The sequence below is a fragment of the Squalius cephalus genome, assembly GCF_949319135.1.
Source record: "Squalius cephalus genome assembly, chromosome: 25".
Taxonomy (NCBI): Eukaryota; Metazoa; Chordata; class Actinopteri; order Cypriniformes; family Leuciscidae; genus Squalius; species Squalius cephalus.
In genome coordinates, this window is record NC_137146.1 from 17,412,512 (window position 1) to 17,435,313 (window position 22,802).

A 22,802-nucleotide genomic window follows, 5' to 3' on the forward strand; every position below is an offset into this window, starting at 1 on the left:
TGTGATCTAACCATTTGTTTTAACAGTCTTACAGGCAGATTTATCTACAATCACTAAAAATACTGCACGCCACCATATCCATGATACTGCCTGTAAAATATAAGTCACTATGATTTTAATAAGTGTGTTTATTAAATCATTAACTAAATCAGAATTTGTGTGTGTGCGTGGTTGTGTACATACCTTGGCCGGAGTTATAAATGGCTTTGACTGACTTCTTAACCTTCTGCAATGAGTTTCTGTCCTGATCCAAAGCCTATGGACAAACAGATAAGAGATGGAATCACTGAAGCTGTACACCTGTGATGTGACCTAACAGGAACGTTATACTAGAAACTGTAAATACAATTTAATAAATAAATCCACTTATAAATGCTTAGACTCTGTTTGTGCTGTAATAAGAATTCTTCCCAGAATTGTGCCATACTGACCCCATAGCATTGCTTTCAAGCACTTAACTGCGGAACAATACATCAAGCAAACAAAATTATTGATTTATTCAGGGCAATTTCCTTGCAGCAGATGTAGAAAAACAGTTTGAGGCACAAGATGTTCTTTAAAAAAGTATGTGAAACGCATGCTACTAGATGCAAAGCTCAGTTTCATGTATATTTCATATTGCTATGCTACAGCATTCTCAGCACTGACACAAGGGACTCTATATCAAACATTAAACTACACAGCTATAGTTTGTAAGTTAGTCATGCCTGCAACATGTTTATAGCTAGCTAGCTACATCAAAAACAATGCATCCTGTTTAATAGTACCAACATTCGCAAGTAACAATAGAACCCTTTGTGTCATAGAGTAAGTATGTTTTTGGCCAAACCTTTTCACTATTATTTCCTTCAAAAGATAATGAACAAGTCAACCAGAAATTATTCAAAATCACTAACTAATCAAGAGAAAAGTTGTGTTGCACTAATTGGTCATGATGCATCAACAGTCCCTAATTAGAATTTTGGTTTTATCCAACACACACACACACACACACACTACACTGTGAGGTTCCAGCACAGATTATGCATGATACTAGAAGCTGATATCAGTCAGTGAGTGTATGATACAAGTTGTGTTATTCCGGCAATAACAAGAACATTTAACCCCTCACACTTCTCTGAAAGCTCAAAGTCTGTTCTTCTTCCTAACAATAAGCCACAATTTGCCCATATTGCCTGCTATTGCTACTGGATTCCTATTTCGATTGGATTCTGATTTCTGACTCACAAGCTCTCAATTCGATTCAATTCGGATATGTCATACTTCAATTATAATGTTTATTTTGCTTGCATATGAATAAATATTCTCTCAGCCAATGCTTTAAATTATACAGGGAGCTTTCTAACTTGGTAAGAATATAAAAATATGAAAAAAGACTATGCAGTGCAATAGCTATTCACACAACTGTCCAAGATTTCAGGGTCAGTAAGATTTTATTTTATTTTTTTAAAGAAATGAAATTCTATCATCATGTGTATCAGTTTCCACAAAAATATTAAGTAGCACAACTGTTTTCAACATTGATAATAATAAGAATTGTTTCTTGGGTACCAAATCACCATAATGTAAATAAATTATTTTAAGTTATTTTTAAATTGCAAAACATATTTCACATATTACTGTTTTTACTATATTTGTGATCAAATAAATGCAGGCTTGGTGAGCAATGCATATCTGACTTTTTTCAAAAACATAAAAAAAAACTTGCCGACCCCAAACTTCTGAAAAGAAGTTTTGTAAAAATAAAAACATTTGTCTATTAAATGTAGCCTATTTTATCAAAATATTCCATCACTGAAAGTAACTTGTCGATTCAATAACTGCTCTGACAGATTTAGTAAATGATCCATCTGAATTTATTTTTTAAGAATTGATATCAGGATCACTCAAAATGAAGATTAATCGAAAAAAATCTATATTTAAACCCATTGATAATGATAATCTGGTTTGAACTAAGCAAGGACATGTAATTTACTCAACAACAGCTTGATTGAAGCTAACATTTATCCGATTATGATCCCGACTGGAAATTGGGCAATTAAATAAGTGACAGATGTTTGTTTTCAGAGCGTACAGTATAGTATTCCCATCTCACAGAGGCTGAAATGAAAAATATCCTGATTCCATGCCTCTGTTTTGGCTGAGAGACAAAAAGCACACAACACATGACTACACAAAGCCTGTTTAGATCTTCACCTCTCAATGAATTCTGAAACCTGACCTGCTAGTTGCATTGTTTTGCAGAAGGAGTGCAGAAGAGTTTCCCTAGCAACACAGTAGTGGATGACAGGAAGAGATGCCTTGGTGTGTGTGTGCACTTTTGTGAATGAGGTTATTGATATGAATACTTTCTAACAAATTCATCCACCGAAACTCCACTGAAGACCAGGGTTTTGGACCAATGCCATTTCACTGTAGATAGGACCACAAAATCTACATAATCACATTCAATCAGAAGTTAACTTTCATTTGTTTGCACATCTAAAGAAATTACACTGCCATGCCTTCAATTTCTAAATCCCTTAATCATCGAACACCGAAAAAATCAAGTGTTTAGAAAAGTCAAATTAATCATCCCTGTGCGAACAAGCAGGTGTTAACATTGAACATTTTTACATGGAACTTTCCAATTAGAAAATAAGTGTTAGTCTATACTGGGGAAACAATGGCTACGTCTGTAATCGCCCCCTATACCCTTAAAATAGGGAAAGATTTGAGGGTAGTCATTTATAGTGGTGTCTGAAACCAGTGGATGTTTTTGAGTGCGCTCATTCAATTCCACAATTCAACACAATAATGCATGTACAACCAATGTCCGCACAACGGCTAGAGAATACCCGTAATGCACTGTGAGGGTCACGCCGAATGAATTCCCACTTCTCGCCAGAAATCATCCATCCATTTTCCAAACCGCTGGTTCGCTATGGGTACAGTATAATATCATACAGGTTGATTATTAAAATGTTTAATTAAGGTTTATACAGGCTGGTTTAAATTACAGAGTTTAAGATAAATCTTTTCATTACTATTTTGGCCATATGAGAACTGGAGCCCCAACTGTGCCTGGTTTCTCCCAAGGTTTTTTTCCTCCATTCTGTCAACTGATGGAGTTTTGGTTCCTTGCCACTGTCGCCTTAGTCGCCATTGGCTTTTAGCTTGCTTAGTTGGGGACATTTAATTTAATATTCAACAATATTATTGATCTGCCCGCATTGACACCATTATATGAGAACTGAACTTAGCTGGATGATGACATCACGGTTTTCTCCAGAGCGGCTATATATAAAAATGAACTAAATTAATTAGGGATGCACTGATATGAACAGTTTAGCCGATACCGATAACCGATAAATCTTTATGTTTGAAAGCCGATAAATCTAAATCCAAATTTACATAATTTTTGAGAGCCTGATTACAAAAACAAAAGTCTCACCATTTAAAGCCATGTCCCAAGCACACAAATACAATGTTCTCATTGTCATTTTATGTATCCTATATGATAGATTTGCGCTGCACATGTTGCACTGAACTGTTTTTTGCTTTTTTGAAGTAATTCCTATCATATTTCAAGCAATTCAAAACCATCATGGTGAACAGTGCGCATCTTAAGAGTCTCAGCTAAAGGAAATAATCCATTATTTACCGGCTTTAATATATAGGCCGATAACGATTACATACAAATTTACCATGTATCGGCTGATACCGATATGGTGGCCGATATATCGTGCATCCCTAAAATTAATAACCTTTTTACAACAAAAATGAAACATCACTGAACTTATTTAAGATGGACTCTGATGCTATTTTCTTCTGGAAACAAACTTTGTTGCATTATTTTCCTGCTATCTCTGTAAAGCTGCTTTGAAACAATCTGTATTGTAAAAGCGCTATATAAATAAAGGTGACTCGACTTGACTATTGGAGCTGCCAGTTTGCTAATTTTCAAATGATTATCAAAGTGCAAGCACAACCAGCCCTTCTGGTGCACTCAGTGTCCGAATTCGCTCACTCGTTTTTTATTCACTCCTTCAAGTGTACTATATTAGTGGAGTAATAGGGAATAGTGAAAAAGGGTATAGGTGGCGATTTCAAACAGCACATGTACCTCCAACAAACTCTGTGCTTTTATTCTCATTGAAATGGCATTAAAGCTAGAATAAACCTTAAAAACAGGGCTGCATTTATACATATTTCTTCTTGTAATCCATAATCGCTTTTTTGGATATTGCCTTTCATGTAGTGTGTTATATAGCTGCTTGTGAATGTAAATGGTCTGCAAAGCATGCATGATAAATAGAGTTATCGTCTCCCAAAAAGAAAGAACCGATTCAGAACAGCCTGAAACGTGTCGTCATCTTCCTGCACGAACCTACATCAGTTTGTAAGAACTTGCAAGAAGAAGTTTGTAAGAATAATGCCGGCCGATGGTCTTCATTGGCTGCCAGCGAACAACGTCTACAATTTGGTTTATGTTGCCGACTTGACATGTAAAGAAGACTGTGTGAAACCAAATCCACTTTGCATCCACTTCCAAAGAAAGAGGCCTTGTGCTTGAATTGATACAATAAAAGCGATGTAATCGTTACTGTTCATATCACTGGTAATGGGTAGGGCAGGGTATTTTCATGTATCTTAGTGCATTCTTTATAGTGGAATTGGTGGAAACTAGTGAGCTGGGTTTGCTAATGCTAACGTTAGCAGTGCACACTTGCGCTACTTCTTTCTGTCACAGTTTACGTTCAGAAATAACAACACAACAGAAGCCACTCCATCACAAAGCCACTGCTTTGTGAATCTTGGATGTAAACAAAATAATTAATTAAATATCAATACAGTGTTTTTGAGAATCAGTACAGTATTGGCAAACATAATATTGTGATCTTCAAGTGTGTCAATATTTTCTTTCACGCCTAATCGCCGTTTCGCTTCCAACACGTGCTTTAAGCTATAGACCAGACACAGCAGACTGGGCCATCTGACCAATCAGAGCAGAGTGATATCTCAAAAAGGAGGGGTTTAGAGGATTCGAACCTTTTCAGACACTGCTGCAGTGTATATTATGAAAAAATTCAAGTGTTTCTTGACCTTGGATGCATGTAAATCTATGAAATTATCGCATCACTGAAAGTAACTTGATATCTTTTATTATTTAAATTGTAATATATTGTTGATCAGTGTTCAACGACCAATTAGTAATATCCAAACTATACTGTAAGGCTACTCTTCTAATTGTATAATGGTATTATATATAGTCCTGCTACTTCTGAAAAAATATTTAGGTGACATTTCAATGTATGGTTTCCAGAGATAACAATAAAACAACAACAAAACAAAGGCAGATGACATTTCTTGACCACTGAATGTTTAGTTGACCACAAAGTTTAAACTGTAAAGAGGTCAAATTCACTGATGTCAAAGTTCACTGGTGAAAGCTGCCACGTTTCCTGCTTACACTCTTATCCCGTCAACACAGAGCAGGCATTTCCTTCCCAAACTAGAAATAAGGGCACAAAACCCAACCCAAGTCTGACAGCAAACTGTCACACACACACACACACACACACACACACACACACACACACACACACACACCAACCCGACCTGCAGTTCTGCCCGTAAGTTTACATACCTCTTGCAGAATGAGCAAGATGTTAATAATTCTAACAACGATTGACTTTTTTGTCGATTACTACGATTGTTTTTATGTTGTGATAGTTGTTCACGAGTCCCTTGTTTGTCCTAAGCAGATAAGATATGAACATGAAAAGTCACTGATCATCCAGGTAAACGAAAAAATATAAAATTTAAGGGTATGTAAACTTTGATATTTCTCAATGACAGCAAGCATTTTAATATTGTTTTTTATACGTTTTTTTTTTATACGTTTTTTTTGTTTTTACATTATTACATTGTTTTCATCTTTGTAATTTTAATTTTACTCTATATTTGTAAAGTTTAATACTGGTTTAATATCAGCATTCCTAATTCAAATTTAACTCATAGAATTAAAAGTCTAAAACACTCAATTTTGCTGCATAAAAATGGGTTTAAAATTGGGATAAGATCTACTAAGGACTTTTGCCCTGTGCAGACTTTCCTGAATAGAGACCATGGTAGGGCCCTTTGAAATCATAATTGTGTGATATTGTGATATTCCTTATAAAATGTTTTAATTAATTGCTTTATTATTAAGTTGAGAAGTACATTCTACTGTACAATAGTAATATATTTGTAAATTTCTTCAAGTTAAACTGAACTTTGGCAGGTTGTAGTGAAGCTTTTGGTTTCTGTGTGAATTTGACAATAGTTTTATCAAATGAAATGGTGAAATGATTGTGAAGTGACTCTTAGAGCAGCTCTAAAAATGAAGTTAATATGTTCATATCATCATATAGTGAAACGGCAGATGCTAAAAACTCCACAAGCGTCACGTCATGCGTGCTTTAGTATGAGTAGTAGATGAAACTGTGCCGCTCATTCACACAGGGACACGCAGACTTCAGATTTCAATGTTAGTATTTTTATTTTTTGGTTTAATATTGGACATCAATATGGACACTAGTCCGCATTGTACAGAAAATTCTATTTTTATGACTGGATTCTCTTTCCATGTATTCCAAATCGTGGAAATCCTAGGTCCCTACTCTGGAAGTTCACCAAGTTTTCTCCAAAGCCTGTACCACTCCACCCAGAGAAAATGTCCCATACATATTTAACATCTCATCCAACAATGGAAGCAAGCCTCCCCTGACAGAAAAATATAGGAATGTGACAAAGAAAGCAAACAATGTATTTAGCATCCAAGATCTACGACACTATGAATTATCGTTTATGTTTCCACTACTTTGGCAAACGAACATCCATTTCAAAAGAACACACGAAAAACATCCAAGTTACTGCCAAATGCTCTGAGCTGCACGCGTTATGGGCGTATACGACATGGATTATATGAAGAATCACTTGCATTCCAGCCTAAGAGTTTCAGGGCTGATGCATCTGTGTGCATGTGCAAGCGCGAAACACAGGAGGAAGAAGCAAAAGAGCACCTTTAAAAGGCAGCAGGCATGACGCTAACACCCTCTTTGTGCCACGGACACAACAGCGCTAGAATTTTCCATGCATAATGGAAATATTTGATCTTTCAGAAAAACCACTTTGTGTCTAATGCAACACACAATGAGCATTCATCCATGCATCACTCTTTAAATAGTTAAAGGGATATTTCACCGCTGGAAAAATGAATATGTATTTAAATTGGGTCATTTATGTAATAGAAATGTGAAATTATTTTAGAAGTTGGTGCCTTCTAGACTGAGAAAAGCCAGAAAATGTTTTTTTTTGGCTCATGTGGATGAAAGACAATTACTCCCAGAATGCACTTGCTTCGCTGCCCTACGAGGCCACTCCCAAGCCACGCCTACCGGTTACAGAGGGCAGTAATGGCAAGAAATGATACAACTAGGCTACTAGTTGACTCGAAACTGAAAATACGCCGTTTTATCGTGAGTCTCCTCCATCATCCGCAACTGTTCTTCGCTGCATTGCGGCTCGTACAGGTAGCCACGAACATCGGATTCGCGCACCAGATCTTCAAAATCCCCTTCTGCCATATCATCTTCAAAACTACCTTCCGCCATCGTGGTTAGGCTAATACTCCGCTTTCTCCACAGAGCAAGAGCCTGTTAGCTTAGCTTCAAAAAAAGATGGCTGACACTATTTGTACATTCTGTGAGTGAGATCCCACCCCCTATGGGTGGGTTGAATACATGCGGAACTAGTTCCTACTACTGGCTGTAGTCTCTAGCCTCTGGCCAAAAAAGCCTCCGATGACGCAAAATTATGATTTTTGCATCATCGGAGGTTTTTTTCCAAACACACAATATAGAAATCACTCGTCTCAGGGGGACATGAGGGAGGGAAGCACGGTCATTCGAAAATACTACCGGGTTTCTACTGATACAAAGCTTAATGCTAATCGTTGAGGTATCCCTTTAAACTCTTTTTCATCTATTGCCTTTACTGTCATAGATCAGAGAAGTACTTCTCATCACGGCTGTTAGTATAGCATGAATGTATATTGACCAATCAGCATCCAGGACCACAGATCCATTCTATCCATTTTATAATAGTATTTTTGGATGCATTAGGAAAAGATAAGACAAGAGTGAGAACTTGTATCCAGGGAGATTGGCATGCTGGTACTACAAGACCACTGACCACATCCCCTCTGAAGATAGAAGTGAAATTATTGAGTGTGTGAACTTTGATGGTTTCAGATGGATAGGAGGTGACCAGCAGCTTTTTCACTGGTTAAACTGGTTTGTATTTCAGATATTTCTAAATTTGATTCCAATTTAAGCCTGAAGAATGCTGCATCGAAACTACTGGAGAAACTACAGGACTTGCAACTACAGTTGACAAAATAAATGACAAAATACCATTGGAATTTCATGATAATTGATACACATTTTAATACTACAGCAAAATATCTATGTTTCATTAACAATACTCCTTTGAGTTGGCCATAGGCACTATTTGCATGTTAGCAACAACCCCCTGGCAATAATGGCATGACAAAGAGGAAGAACTGAAAATATTAAAATTCTGCCACACCACAAGATGAACAACAACCATGTTGTGGCTTACATCCCTAGCTGGAATATCTGTTTACTTGGCTTCCATGACTGAAACTGCAAAAGCTATATATATCAGAGAACATCCGAGTGGAAAGCCAAGGGAGGAACGAGTCTGATTAAACACCAAATCACACAGAAAGCTTCATTCTACACGCTCTATTAGTATAGACACGTTTGCGAAATGCAGAAGAAATGGATAAATTAATATTTTACAGCAGAAATGTGTTTACATATTTCATAAGCAAAGGTTGTATAAAATGTTTAACTAATTTTTATCCATGAACACACATTTGCTCTTAAAGGGATAGTTCACTTTGAAATTAAATTTTGGTATGTCTTAGCTTACCTCAAGGCCATCCAAGATGTAGGTGTCTTTTTTTCCGCAGTAGTTTAAATTTTGATATTTTTAGGTCAAACCGTTCTTGTCTGTCAGTCATTTAATGCAGGTCTATGGTCACTGTCTCAAAGAACATGCACAGAGTCCAAATTAAAACAATTCCCCATCGTCCAAATTAAACAATTCCCCATCGTAAGTACACATTGATGGCCTAAGACACGAAACGAGCGGTTTGTGTGAGAAAACGAACAGTATTTATATAGTTTTTTAACTCTTGTACACAGCCACGTCCAAGTGATCTGAGGGCGCGCGCGCATCCTGGTGTGTGACGTGTGCGCAGACTGGTGCATAGATATATATACACACTAGAATAGATGCCGCCTTGCCTAAGGCATTCGTTCCAATGAACTGCCGTAGCCAAGGCGACATCTAGTGTATATTAGGGCTGCAACTAACGATTATTTTGATAATCGATTAATCGGTCGATTATTTTTACGATTAATCGATTAATCGGTTTATGTACTTATAGTTTAGTTTTGCCCATTTTTTTCCCAAGTAAATTATAAGGCTCTTTATCATTCAACATAGACTTTTTAGAGATTTTAACCATTTTGCATTGTCATATCCTCATCAAAAACATACCTGGAGTTGTGTTTTATTATGTGTTAGTAATCCTTTGTCGAACTCTTCTGCAATCAAAACACTGACCCATACATACTCTAGCAAATTTCACAAGGAGATTTCAAATAATGTTTTCACCATGGCTGTCCTTAGAGCTACTAAAGTAGTTTAACATCCCGAACAAAGCTTATTAAGGAATCTTTCAGAACATATTTTCACGAAGAATAAGAATAAAACAGAATAAAATTGCAGTAAATTGCATTTTATCATTTTTTTCCCGTAAACACACAGCTTATACCTGGGAAACAGCTTTATAGCTTATGCTGTGAAATTGTAAACAATCCTCCGAATAAAGTGCCAATATGAAACCTGAATGGAACTCATTTTAAAGGGGGGGTGAAATGCTCATTTTCACTCAATCTCCTGTTAATCTTGAGTACCTATAGAGTAGTATTGCATCGTTCATATCTCCGAAAAGTCTTTAGTTTTATTATATTTATAAGTGAAAGATAAACTGTACCGAGTCTTTCCGGAAAAAACCGAGCGGCTGGGGGCGGGCCGTGTGGGCGATGTGCTAAAGCTGTGCTAACGCGCCGAGCTAGTAACGTTAACAACACACAGAGACATTTGTTCAACAGTTTTACTCACCGCCTGCGGTTCCAACGCACGACTGCGGACCTTTATCATTGTGACTGCTCGATCCTTAAGCATTAGACGATCTGCAAATCCGTGATCTGGGCTTTGTTTATAAAACAATCATCGTCGAAATGCAGGGAAACAGTCTTGCTCAACTCGTTTTTGCCCCGGAAAAACAAACTGCATCCACTATTCCCTTAACGCTGGGTTCTTTGGGAATCTGTGCAGGTTTGTCTTGCCCTGGCAACCAAAAACCCACTTCTTTGGTGACACTGACTTCCCTAAAGCCGAGCAGAGCGCTTAGATGAGGTACTGCTTTCGCTCTCTTGCTCTGGTGTACGAGTGCGCGCGCGCCCGCGATCTTACCGGAGAAGTGCCCTTAGGACCCGTATAAGGAAATTCCGTTACATCTGACGTCACACATGCCCATACTCGAAAAAAACTTTCCGAAACTTGTGACAAACCGGAAGGACAATTTTTGGCACAGAAATACTCCTTCAAACGTACAATTTAATTTTTGAAACTTTTTCCATGTTTAGCATGGGAATCCAACTCTTTAACAGTGTAAAAAACTCAGTATGCATGAAATAGCATTTCACCCCCCCTTTAAAGTAAAATTGAAAGTAAAATCCATCAGAAGGTTGTCCAGAAAAAAATTGGACACACACAAAAAACCTGCTGTGTGAAAAAGAGCAGTGAATACTTGGAAAAAAAGTGGATTTCAAATACATTTACCCTCTCTCATTCAGTCATAATTAGGCTGCAAGACTGAATTATGAACTGGTAAACGACAAACTGATCACAGAACATGTAAAGCTTTAAACAGCAATGTTATCAGCTTTTACGACTAAACATTTGCAAACAACATTGTACTGCAGAATCTGCGTATCAATTGATTTTGATTAATATGCGCGAGGGAGAGAGAGCAAGACAGCGCTCGGGTGAGTGCGCGCTCGGGTGAGTGCGCGCGCGCAGCCGGGGCTCTCTCTCTCTCTCTCTCTCTGCTCGTTCATATGCCCTGTCAAGCGCGCCCTGTTAAACTGACAGGACTTAAAAGCACATGCAAATGATACACTTTCACTCTATGATGGTTAGACTGTGCAATTAATTATTTTTTCTGAGAGAAGCCAGCTTCCATTGAAAATGAATGACTTCCGATAACTTTGGAAGCTCAAGTCGGCAGCGGTGTGAATGTACAGTTACTCCAGTGCCGCTTGCCTCCGCCATCTCGCTGAATGCTGCAGAGAGACGCTGTGCGGGAAGCACGTGACATAAAACGAGGCCAGCTATTGGCTATTCGCTACTTCTCCTGCTGTACTGACTGAGTAAAACCTCCGGTGGCTCATTACTGCCACACTTTGGTCACCGCAGATTTAAAATATGCAAGAAATGAGCCGCTTACGGCAAATAAAAGTTATTTAGCAACTAATCGATGACTAAATTAGTTGACAACTATTTTAATAATCGATTTTAATTGATTAAATCGATTAGATGTTTCAGCTCTAGTGTATATATATCTATGCACCAGTCTGCGTACACGTCACACACCAGGATGCGCACGCGCCCTCAGATCACTTGGACGTGGCTGTGTACAAGAGTTAAAAAACGATATAAATACTGTTCGTTTTCTCACACAAACCGCTCGTTTCGTGTCTTATCCCATCAATGTGTACTTACGATGGGAAATTGTTTAATTTGGACGATGGGGAATTGTTTTAATTTGGACTCTGTGCATGCTCTTTGAGATAGTGACCATAGACCTGCATTATATGACTGACAGACAAGAATGGTTTGACCTAAAAATATCAAAATTGAAACTACTGCGGAAAAAAAGACACCTACATCTTGGATGCCCTTGAGGTAAGCTAAAACATACCAAAATTTAATTTCAAAGTGAACTATCCCTTTAAAGGAGAACTCCGGTCAATTTTAACATTGAGCTCATACCAGTCGATTGTCGAGTTCACGCGCATTGGTTTAGCTACCTATGATCACGCGCGTGAACTCGGCAATCGACTACTTTGGACTTCAACCGAAAACAGGATCTAAATACAGGTATTTGCGCTGGCTTAAATAACATCATTTTTATCCATTTCTTTCACATCTACTGCAGTCAGATTCACTCGTGTTCACTCTGAAGGAATCACTCACATGACCTGTGCACTTGTAATGACACATCAAGGATGTTAAGAGGCTAAAAGCAGGTTTAAACATTGCCCCATTGAAGTCAACAGGGTGCAAATTTTAAAAAGATGATAACACGGTGTAGGCAACACCGATTTTTGTCGTTGTTCTCTGTATTGACAGCACTCCAAATTGACAAAAAAATGAGCTCAATGTTAAAATTGACCGGAGTTCTCCTTTAAAGGGACATGATTTTTAAAACATGACTTGTGGCTTACTCCTCAAGATCTGTTCTGTCAAAAGATGCCCCCAAAAATAAAATAAAATAAATGTTTAAATACAATTAAAATAGCAATATAATAATAAATAAAAAATATTTAATATAATCATTATTTAAAATGAATGAATATTTAATTATTTATTAAAAAATGTAAAAAAATAAATATACTCATACATTTTAATATACAATAATAAAAGATTTAATATACAAATACATTAAAAAGTACATAAATACAAATAAAATGTTACCAATAAATGTATATACATTCATTTCACTTTGAAGATTACTGTAAATAATAATAAAACATAAAATAAAAAACTGCTTCACGAGAAACAAGCATGACTAGCAACCTGCAACTTCAGAACTTCAGAATAAGGCCATTATAAACCGTTTCTCAAAACCTGCGGTTTCGCTTACATTGTGAAACCACTAAATGTAGAGTGTAAAATATAACTGTACTCTTTTGACCAGCGTGACCTACATTTCCTCAAAAAACATTGATTGTGTATCCCTACACATACACAAACAAATTAACATAATAGGATGTAACCATCGAGAAATAAACCAAATTCTCTGGCACATTAGTGATATAAAAGATTCATGGTGAAACACATATAAGATCAATTGGCTTCATTGGCTTTTTTGCTTAGAAAGCTACAACAGCAAGTCTCTAGGGGCCACATGAATGATCCTCCATGGGAGCTTGTTAAACTAGGCTGTGCTGTGCTTGCTTAAAGAGGAAGTTGGCGCTTCTGGATTCTGTGGTGAAGCCTCAAGGCAAGTGACAACAGTCACCACAAGCATCTCCACCCAGATGCTAAATCCAGCACGAGGCTGACACAGAAGGACCTCGGGCTGAACCTCCTCCTCCTTCATACCGAAAGCCACGCTAATGCTAGCGGACACTGTTTACGCCCCAAGCATTAGCAAGCCTGCAGACGATTTAACTGCATTGCCCAACCAAACATAATGCTAACAAGCTATCTAACAACACTGAAAAGACTGAGAGGGACAAATCAATACTATTAAAATCATTTACTTTCACCACCACTGACTGAATTGTCTGGCTTTCAGTGTTTTCACTGTTCTTAGCCTCCTATTAAAAATCTAGCTTTTTTTAACGAAAAATGCCTACATTTAAGTGTTGATAAAACAAGAATGAGTCTCTGCTATAAAAATTAATATTGGATGTTCAGATATTCATAAAACCAAAATATTCTGGGGGCCATGAAATGTTTGTGAAAATTATCAAAAATGCTGGTGGTGGCTGGCGACTTTTTTGAAAAAACACTAGTGGGGAAAGAGTTATTATTAATCAATACCTTACTGGTTTTTACGTAAAGTATATAGGCAGTGTTATATTCTTATATGCAGAGTTATAGTCCAAAATGAAGATTAGCAACATGTAGAATGGACATTATTATTGTTATTATTATAATAATTTCATATAAATGGGAAGTCCCTGCTGCAGGTAATATGTCTTGTTTTCCATTTAAATTGTTGGCTAATTGACAGCTACAATTTGCCAGCTTGATCATTTTAGTTAAACCCCTTCTTATCAACCTTAAAAAAGGTGAAACACCATGTTAAGTTCAGTGGCAATAATTTGTTCAGTGATAAAATGTAAAACAAAACTGGCAACAAGGAACAGCAGATGAGCTGCACTCAGCAGGTGTCAAAATGAAATGTCAGTCTTCTTGATTTCCCTGCTGTCTTCATCAGAAGTGTTTACATGTTCCTCTTTTGAATTGGAGATGATGAAGATGCTTTTGACTTCACACTCTCAGGTCTTCATTAGCCTCAAAACACTTCAAGTGCAAGACATGATACTTTCAGTTAATTAGTCAATTTTTACTGACTTTATGGAAGATATGCGAGTGGTTCTTGCCATTGTAAAACTCAGTTCACCAATGCTTCAAGATGAAAGCAACACCTCAAACGAGTCTGCTTGGATATAATCAAATAAACAAATGTTTGCTTGTTTCTATTAGGCAATGGCTTTAAAGGAAAAGTTCACTTCAAAATGAAAATTGTGGCATCATTTACTCACCCTCAAGTTGTTTCAAACCTGTATGAATTTCTTTCTACTGCTGAACACAATAGAAGATATTCTGAAGAATGTCGGTAACCAAACAGTTGATGAACCCCATTGACTTCCATAGTATTTTTTTTTCCTACTATGGAAGTCAATGGGGTCCATCAACTGTCTGGTTACCGACATTCTTCAAAATATCTTAAGTGTTCAGCAGAAGAAAGAAATTCATACAGGTTTAAAACAATTAGAGGGCGAGTAAATGATGACAGAATTTTCATTTTGAAGCGAACTATTCCTTTAATTCATCCAGCCGTGAGTTGCATCTGGCTGGCGCAGTCCAGGATCGGTCACGAACATTCAGGCTGATCCTCAAGGCCAAACCTTCTGACCTTCTTTCCTCGCTATGAATGCCTGAATCCGGATTATGTTCCTCATGGATAGAGTTCCCATCTGCAGATCTGTCTGGCTCATGGGGTGGCAGTGATAATCAGATGCACACAGACAAACACAGCTGTTCGGCTAACACCACTGCAGGATGTATGTCACACAAGTATTTCAACGGAGAGGATGGATTCTGCCGCCCCACACGGCAACCCCGATGTCTCAGCCTTAGCAACAGCCGTATGCCATCTCTGCACAAAAATAACAGCTTACATGTTGACACTTGAATGCTTATACAATGACAAAATGTTCATTTTGGGGTGAAATGATGCCTTTAAGGACAAATAAGTATGTGTGATGCAAACTTAAGCATTCAAATCCAAGCATGTAACATGTCAAATCCCGACTGAGCATTACACGCATTAAGTAGAAAGAGATAAACATGTCTGACTTTTATGTCGGTCCATCTATCTCTCTCTCTTTAAAACACTGGCGAGGCATCAAAAGCTTACATGACCTAGCATGACATCTGGCATTTCCGCAGATGATAGCTTTATGGGATGGTGGATCTAATTTGAGTGCTGACAGAATGACAGAAAATGGGTACTGAGGAAGAAGAGACCTTTAGGAGGAGCAATATGTGGTGTAGCTATTTCTGAACGGGCTGTTGAATCACCATCTGACGTGTATTTGTGCTGATGTCTTATCAACAGCAGGACTCAAGGTATCATCATCTCCAACCAACACAGCTGACAAACATCAGTTCAGCAAGACCGAAAGGAAATACACCACGTTTCTCTTTATAACCAGTGTATTTTTTGCAACATGACAATAAACTCATTCATTAAACTGCCTTTGGACATAAAATATGTCAGTATGGGTCAGGAGGATGGTCAAATGGTCATCTAATCCAACAGTTGACTATTAAATTACCTAGTTTAGTGAGATTTTTCTTTTCTTATCTTTAAAGGTACACTTACGTAACGTTTGGCCCTCTAGCAGACAAAAAACAAAGCTGCATGCATTTTGGGGAAGAACATTGTTTTAGTTGTGCTTTGGCTATGTGTGACTGTGCGGATGAATATGGTTATCCTACTGCTCATAAAACATACTAGGCTTAAAGAACCCTTAAATCAAAATTTAAGTTTTTTAGCTTTTAGTATTAATATGTTAGACTTAAGGTTATGAATAAGCTGGTGTGTTCCAAAACAATGACAAAATTCGCATTTAGGAGATAAAATAAGCATTCAAAACTTACAGTCTCTCATTTCCACTAAAATGGAACACAAATTTTTATGACATCACTGCGGACTTCAGCTTCTCATCACATCTTCTGTCCAATCAAATACTCTCTAGAATCTAACATATCATCAGTGCTCGGATTCGCTTCCATGGTGCTGACAAGTACCACTTGCAGTCTGTGAGGTAAACTAAACACTATTGGCTATTTGAAAAGGGGGAGGGAGCCATTCAATGACTAGCTTAAGATGTTACTGTAGCTATACCCTGAAATGACCCTTCACAATACATAATGCTTAGAATGAACTCTGTTAGAGAGCTACATATGGCAATTTGTTCATTCAATATTATACCTTACCCACCTATTGAGGGGTGGCGTTTACAACATTTCAAATCCTTTAGTTCTCTCCATCGCCGAAAAGCCAAGCAAATGTTGATCCTTGTTTTATTACAAGCTCAGTTGTGTTCTCTTTTTGCCAGCAGACTCCCCTCTGTTCTGTCTTTTTTTTATTTATTTTTTTCAAACGGGTGATTCCATGGAGTTTCAAAATTTAGCGTGCTCCTTATCAACCTTTCTCGTTGTGACAACTAACCTGTGCTACTCTCACACCATACACACGTCAAAGTAGACAAAACAACTTATCTTTACTAATGGATATGAACACACACACACACACACACACACACACACACACACACACGGGCGAGTGACGAATGTATGCAATAAATTTCCTCTGAAAACCATCCTATCAGGTCTAAAACACAAACACTTATAATAGCCCTACCATAGTGAATCAGGGTTAGACAAAAACACATTTTGGAAGAAGGATTGATTATATATTACATTTTTTATAATTTTGAACAAAAAAAAGTTATTTTTATTATTTTTTAGCACTGCTACTTTAAAGGGGATGAATTTATGATGAACAACAACAACAAAAAACAGGGTTTAGACAACCAACCAAATTATTTAACCAGAACATTTAAGGTTTAGAAAACCAACAGAATCAATTTTGAAAATGTGTAGTCTGGTAAAGACAATTTCAATGAATGATGTCATCTTCAATTTGCCCATCTTTAAAGTGACATAAGCCCCTTTCACACAGCGCATTGAACCCGGGAAATTGCCGGCAAATTGCCGGAACGCTTTCTGTGTGAACGCAAACACGACCCGGGATTGATGCCGGGTTGGGGACCTAGTAACATTGCCGTGTTCAGTCCCGGAACGCGCGCTGTGTGAACAAAAGCCGTAATAATGCCGTGTCGGAGTGATGACGCTGAAGCGCGGGATCGTTCGCCAGCTGTGAAGCGGTACGTAATGCGCAAGTTTATGATCGAATCAGAGAAATAAATGCACAAGCGTGGTTTCTCGAGAGAGAAATCGCAGCTCATAAGCAAACTGAAGACGCTGCTGAGACATTACAAGTCACATCGATGTCACGTGTCTTTCCGGGACATACACGGGTTGTGTGTGAACGCGCTCTCTGATTCCGGAAAATCACTGGCAGTGTGAATGAACCAAAATCAAACGAACCCGGGTCAAATCCCGGGTCACTTTATCCGTGTATTTTCCGGAATCTCTGTGTGAAAGGGGCTATACTGTAATTAGCAAATAAATCAATGGTTTAATCTGGGTTTCTTTCAAGCACTTACCGATGAAAAATTACAAAATTTGGAAGCATTTACATCCTTGTTTGTGCTGGGTGTTCACATCACTAATTCCTGCAATAGTGACAAAATTAAAACAGGAAATGAGAAAACTCTATATCATCAGCTCTCTCGTGGCATGTGGGGATGACTGAGACTGCATGCACTAAAATAAAGCACTTTAATGAATGCAGTACACTCAAGTCATCAATAATTCAGCCCTTCACATCTGTCCCTGTGGTCAGAACTGCAGTCATGTTAGGTAAGAGGCTGAAAATAGCACGCTACCGTCTCGTCACCAAAACGAGTGCGTGCCTCAAAAACAAATCCTGAGGTACGCAATGAAGTGGAGGGAAAGAGAGAGAAAATGATAGGGAAGAAATGGCTGTTCTTAAAATAATTCACTTCATTGACAGTGCGTCAGGCACATGTAAACCGTACCCACTTTATTCTAGCCAAGCTGAAAAATAATGAGCACTTACAAGACACTAAAATAGCAGCGCGTTAAACATTCAGTCTGGGGATTTGCCAGGAAACAGACACAATCAAACATTGAACAACATTAAGGAGACATGCCGAGATGAAAAATGTAGGTCTTTGTCAGTTCAGTATTGCAGATATCAAAAGAGCTCAGAATGCAGAACTAACAACATTTAATCAAAAACATTTGAAGTAAGAAATCTCATGAAGATCAATTCAACACTGGCTGACTTTATGCAACTTCCTGGAATAAGGCCACGTTTTTGTTTTTTTCCAGTCCACATGGGAACAAAGTGTAAAGAAGGTACTTAAGGTGACATGGCAATCTTTAGAAATATTAATAAAACCAGACCTACCAGAATACTTAAACGGTTAAAGTAGAAAAAAATAAAATAAAAAAAACTGTATGTGTAGGCGTTTAGGTTTGATGTTTACTTTTCCATATCACATGAATGAGAAGAGACTTGTCTAAATGCGTTTACATAGCCAAATGAGATGATAACTGCCATATGTAACCATGTCTGCTTTGACATGCTTTCTAGGTTTCTTATAGCTAGAGGACTTTCTCGTATTTTGCTACCTAAATAGTCTACAATATGTCCACTTGCTATGAGAAACTAAGATCAACTAAGAAACACTTTATCACCTTTTATTTGGGTTTATGCATTATCTCACTCTCACCAAGTGTGTTTTCACTTATAGCAACATTAAATGGCATCTGCAAACCCTTTTATGTTCATAATGTGATATGTATTTGTGAAATTGGATATTTAAAAAGAAAGAAAAAATAGGGCAGTTTTTTTTTTAATTCATTGGTAATTGATTAGATTATAAAAAGTGGGCATTACAAACTAGAATACCATGATACCATTCTTGATTCATTTATTTAGTTTTTATACAGTTAGAACACAGGTCTGCACCAAATGAATTGTGCATAATAAGACCAGAAGTATTTATTTAAAAGGTTAAAATATTACCATTCAAAAGTCTGGACTGGAGTCAGTAATATTTTTGAACAAAATTAATACTTGTATTCATCGAGGATGCATTAAATGTATCAAATGTAACAGTTCAACATTTCTACTCAAAGAATACAAAAAAAAAAAAAAGTATCCCAGTTTCCACAAAAATACAAAGCAGCACAGATTTTTTTCAACATTGATATATAATGTTTTTATAATAATGTTATAATGTATATTAAGGGATGTTTTTTGAGAACCAAATCAACATTCAATGATTTCTGAAGGATCATGTGACACTGGAGACTAGCTCAATGGCTGCTGAAAATTCACAATAATAAATAAAAAATTTCATATATTAAAAAAGAAAAAAAGTTATTTTGAAGTGTAATATTATTTTACAGCCTTAGTGAACATAAGAGACTTTTTTTAATAAACATTTATATTCTTAGAATCTTACTGACCCCAAACTTTTGAATCACAATGTAGGTCATTTTTGATTTCATGTTAAGGCTTGAACAAAAAACTACGTAACTGAGTAAACAAACTTCCTAGCTTACTTGCATCCATGAGGAAAGTTAAGCACAGAAAATGGTTTTCTATTAAACAACAATGCCTCACTGTGTTTTAATCCAGGGAGTGGGCTTCTTTCTTTCATCAGTCACACACATGATAGAGGCTGTTGGCTTTCACGACAATGCGGCTCCGGCATGACTGGAGGATTCAGTCCCGTTCTGGAATGCTATGACGAGCATGTGGTGTGGGATGACACAGACTTGAGGGAGTTGTTGAGTTGCGCGGTTGCCTGGGCGATAGAGAAGACCATCTGTGAGGCGGCTGACACAGACATACTGCGTCACTCCCAAACCATGGGCACACACACACACACACACTTCAGCTCTAAACATTAGGGAAGTCTGGTGTTAGCAAGATCCTTCAGACAGTATTACTAGTGCAGAATGGTGTCGCATTCCAAATGAATATTACATCAAAAGGAACAGTTCACATTTTGGATGAACTGTCCCTTTTTTTAAAGTGCAAAAAAGCTGGCATACACTACACCTTATTTTGTCCAATGTTAGTCAGGGTTTCTTTTACCATAATTTAGTTGTCATGACCATTTACATCCCTCTCTCTGACCACAGATTGTTTTTGTTACTATAACTTAAGTATAGGTAAATTACCTCTATTATGATTGGATGATTTCAGTGCAATGGATTCAAGGAGCTCTTGAGCCGTCTTGGGGTGACAACTCATTTTGAATTGAATTAAGGTAGCAAACAGAATGCAGAATACAGAAATTCAAAGACATGCATATTCATAAGTCGAAGATGGATGGATGGATGGATGGATGGATGGATGGATGGATGGATGGATGGATGGATGGATGGATGGATGGATGGATGGATGGATGGATGGATGGATGGATGGATGGATGGATGGATGGATGGATGGATGGATGGATGGATGGATGGATGGATGGATGGATGGATGGATGGATGGATGGATGGATGGTAAAGGCTTTCAGGATAAGGAAGAAACATATTTCTGCTGTTTAGGCCATAATAAATCAGCTGTCCTCTGCAATAATTGCAAAGATTTTACTATTTACTTCCACTATACAGCTGTTTTAGTTTGTGAAAGGTGAAAATAACAAGCATCGCTGTTATTGCTCATACTTGTGGGGTAAGGCTTAAAAAATGTGTATCATTTTATTTGTACTACAGACATGAATGATACCTCAAAAACTGTATTTTAAGGTAGGACCAGGTATGTCTTTTGATATGAGCTAGCAACGCCCCAGCAACCACTCTGACAACCATTTAAAACATAGTAGCACTGCACAAAAATGTCAAGTTCAGCACAGGCTATCATCACTCACATTTTCTTCTGGAAGCATAAAATCTAGTTGCTGTAGCTTCTATGCCAAAATAAATAGATGAAATCATTTGTCAGAGGTCAAATAAAAGTAATAAAGCTCAAACAAATACACCATGCACATTAAACCACATCAGTTGCTCTCATCTCCGGGTGTGTGAAATCCCCTCTCCATCACACACACAGGGGTCTGTTTCTCTCCAGCATGTAGTATTGGCAGAGGCCACGGACAGACCAGAGCACAGCAGTAAAATCTGGACAGCCGCCATGAACCACTCATCACCGGCGGACCGCCTGCCACCCCGACGGGCCTTCAGACCTATGCATCTGTAGGGGGTGTGCGAGGAATCCACAGGTTTTTCGTGGTGCACTGCCTTCCTGCTGATGCTTTCCGAAGGCTATGGCTCACATGAACATTTGTAGCTTTCACATGCTGGGACATTGCGGCTATTTTTCACCCTCATAACAATGTTTCTGTTCTGGCCTGGATGACACACAGGCTTTTACAATATTGTGGGATGAGCGAGTGCCTACATAGGCAACATTTCCATGACCCGTTGAGTTCTGTGGTTTTATAATGTGAACTCAGAGGTCAAAACCAATGATTCACTGCTGGGGGATTTCATTCAGTCTGATTTACTCGTGGCCTGTCAGGGCACAAACATGATTTGAGCACAAGGCAAAGGTCAAAGGGTATGAAAGCATGCCTAAATGACTGAATAGATTAATTACGATTAAAGCGAAGGACAAGAAAATTATTGTGCGTATAAAGGTCTGGGTGATTAATTTGATAATTTAGATCACATGCATTAATCTACAGTACAAATATATGAATAATGTTACTGTTTTTGTACTTGGACTGAGACAAAAGGGTTGACTAGTTTTTAATGACAAAAACTACAGCAAAAATACTGACCTTCTTGTCAACGAATAAGAACGAGACGAATGGATGGTTAGACTTGACTTTGCATTTAGATAACGTACTGATCTACCTGGCTGGTTAATAGCATACACTTGCTGTTGCTGTATGTCTCATAAAACATTTAAAAATGTCCACATCTGTGAGAAAGAGAAAAACAGACATATGGATACATCACATCTGATGTCAAGGAAAACAAGACCATTTGTAAACTGTGTGGAGCGACAATCTCAGGAAACAAAGAAATGTTCTATTGTATGTAGGCTATTTGTTCTTATTTTTGTTTCTTATTTACTGAATGTTAGATTTTAGTCAACTAAATCTATTGTAGATATTTATTTATTTATTTATTTATAAGACTAAAACTAAAACAATTTAGATGACTAAAATATGACAAACTAAAATGGCGTTTTAGTTCAAAAGATTGACTAAAATTAAATAAAATTTGCTGTCAAAATGAAATTATTATGATATTACATAACTTTTTTACAGCACATTCATGAACACTGGTCTATGCTGTCTGTCTAAAAACCTTCTGCAAACTGGAAAGTGGAAAATCTGCGAAGTTACACTTTAATAATCCCTGTAATGCTGATTTGACAACATTTATAAGGTTATATATAACATTAA

The 22,802-nt window shown here is 37.5% G+C and overlaps 1 protein-coding gene across 9 annotated transcripts in view; it reads right to left on the minus strand.

Moving 5' to 3' along the window:
• asap1b (ArfGAP with SH3 domain, ankyrin repeat and PH domain 1b) overlaps positions 1-22,802 on the minus strand; it is a 109,951-nt gene that overhangs the window by 47,513 nt on the left and 39,636 nt on the right. For all 9 annotated transcript variants that reach the window (XM_079863141.1, XM_079863143.1, XM_079863146.1 and 6 more), the window contains one exon: positions 184-256. In XM_079863141.1, the coding sequence (XP_079719267.1) occupies positions 184-256 (73 nt within the window). The remainder of the gene's footprint in view (positions 1-183; positions 257-22,802) is intronic.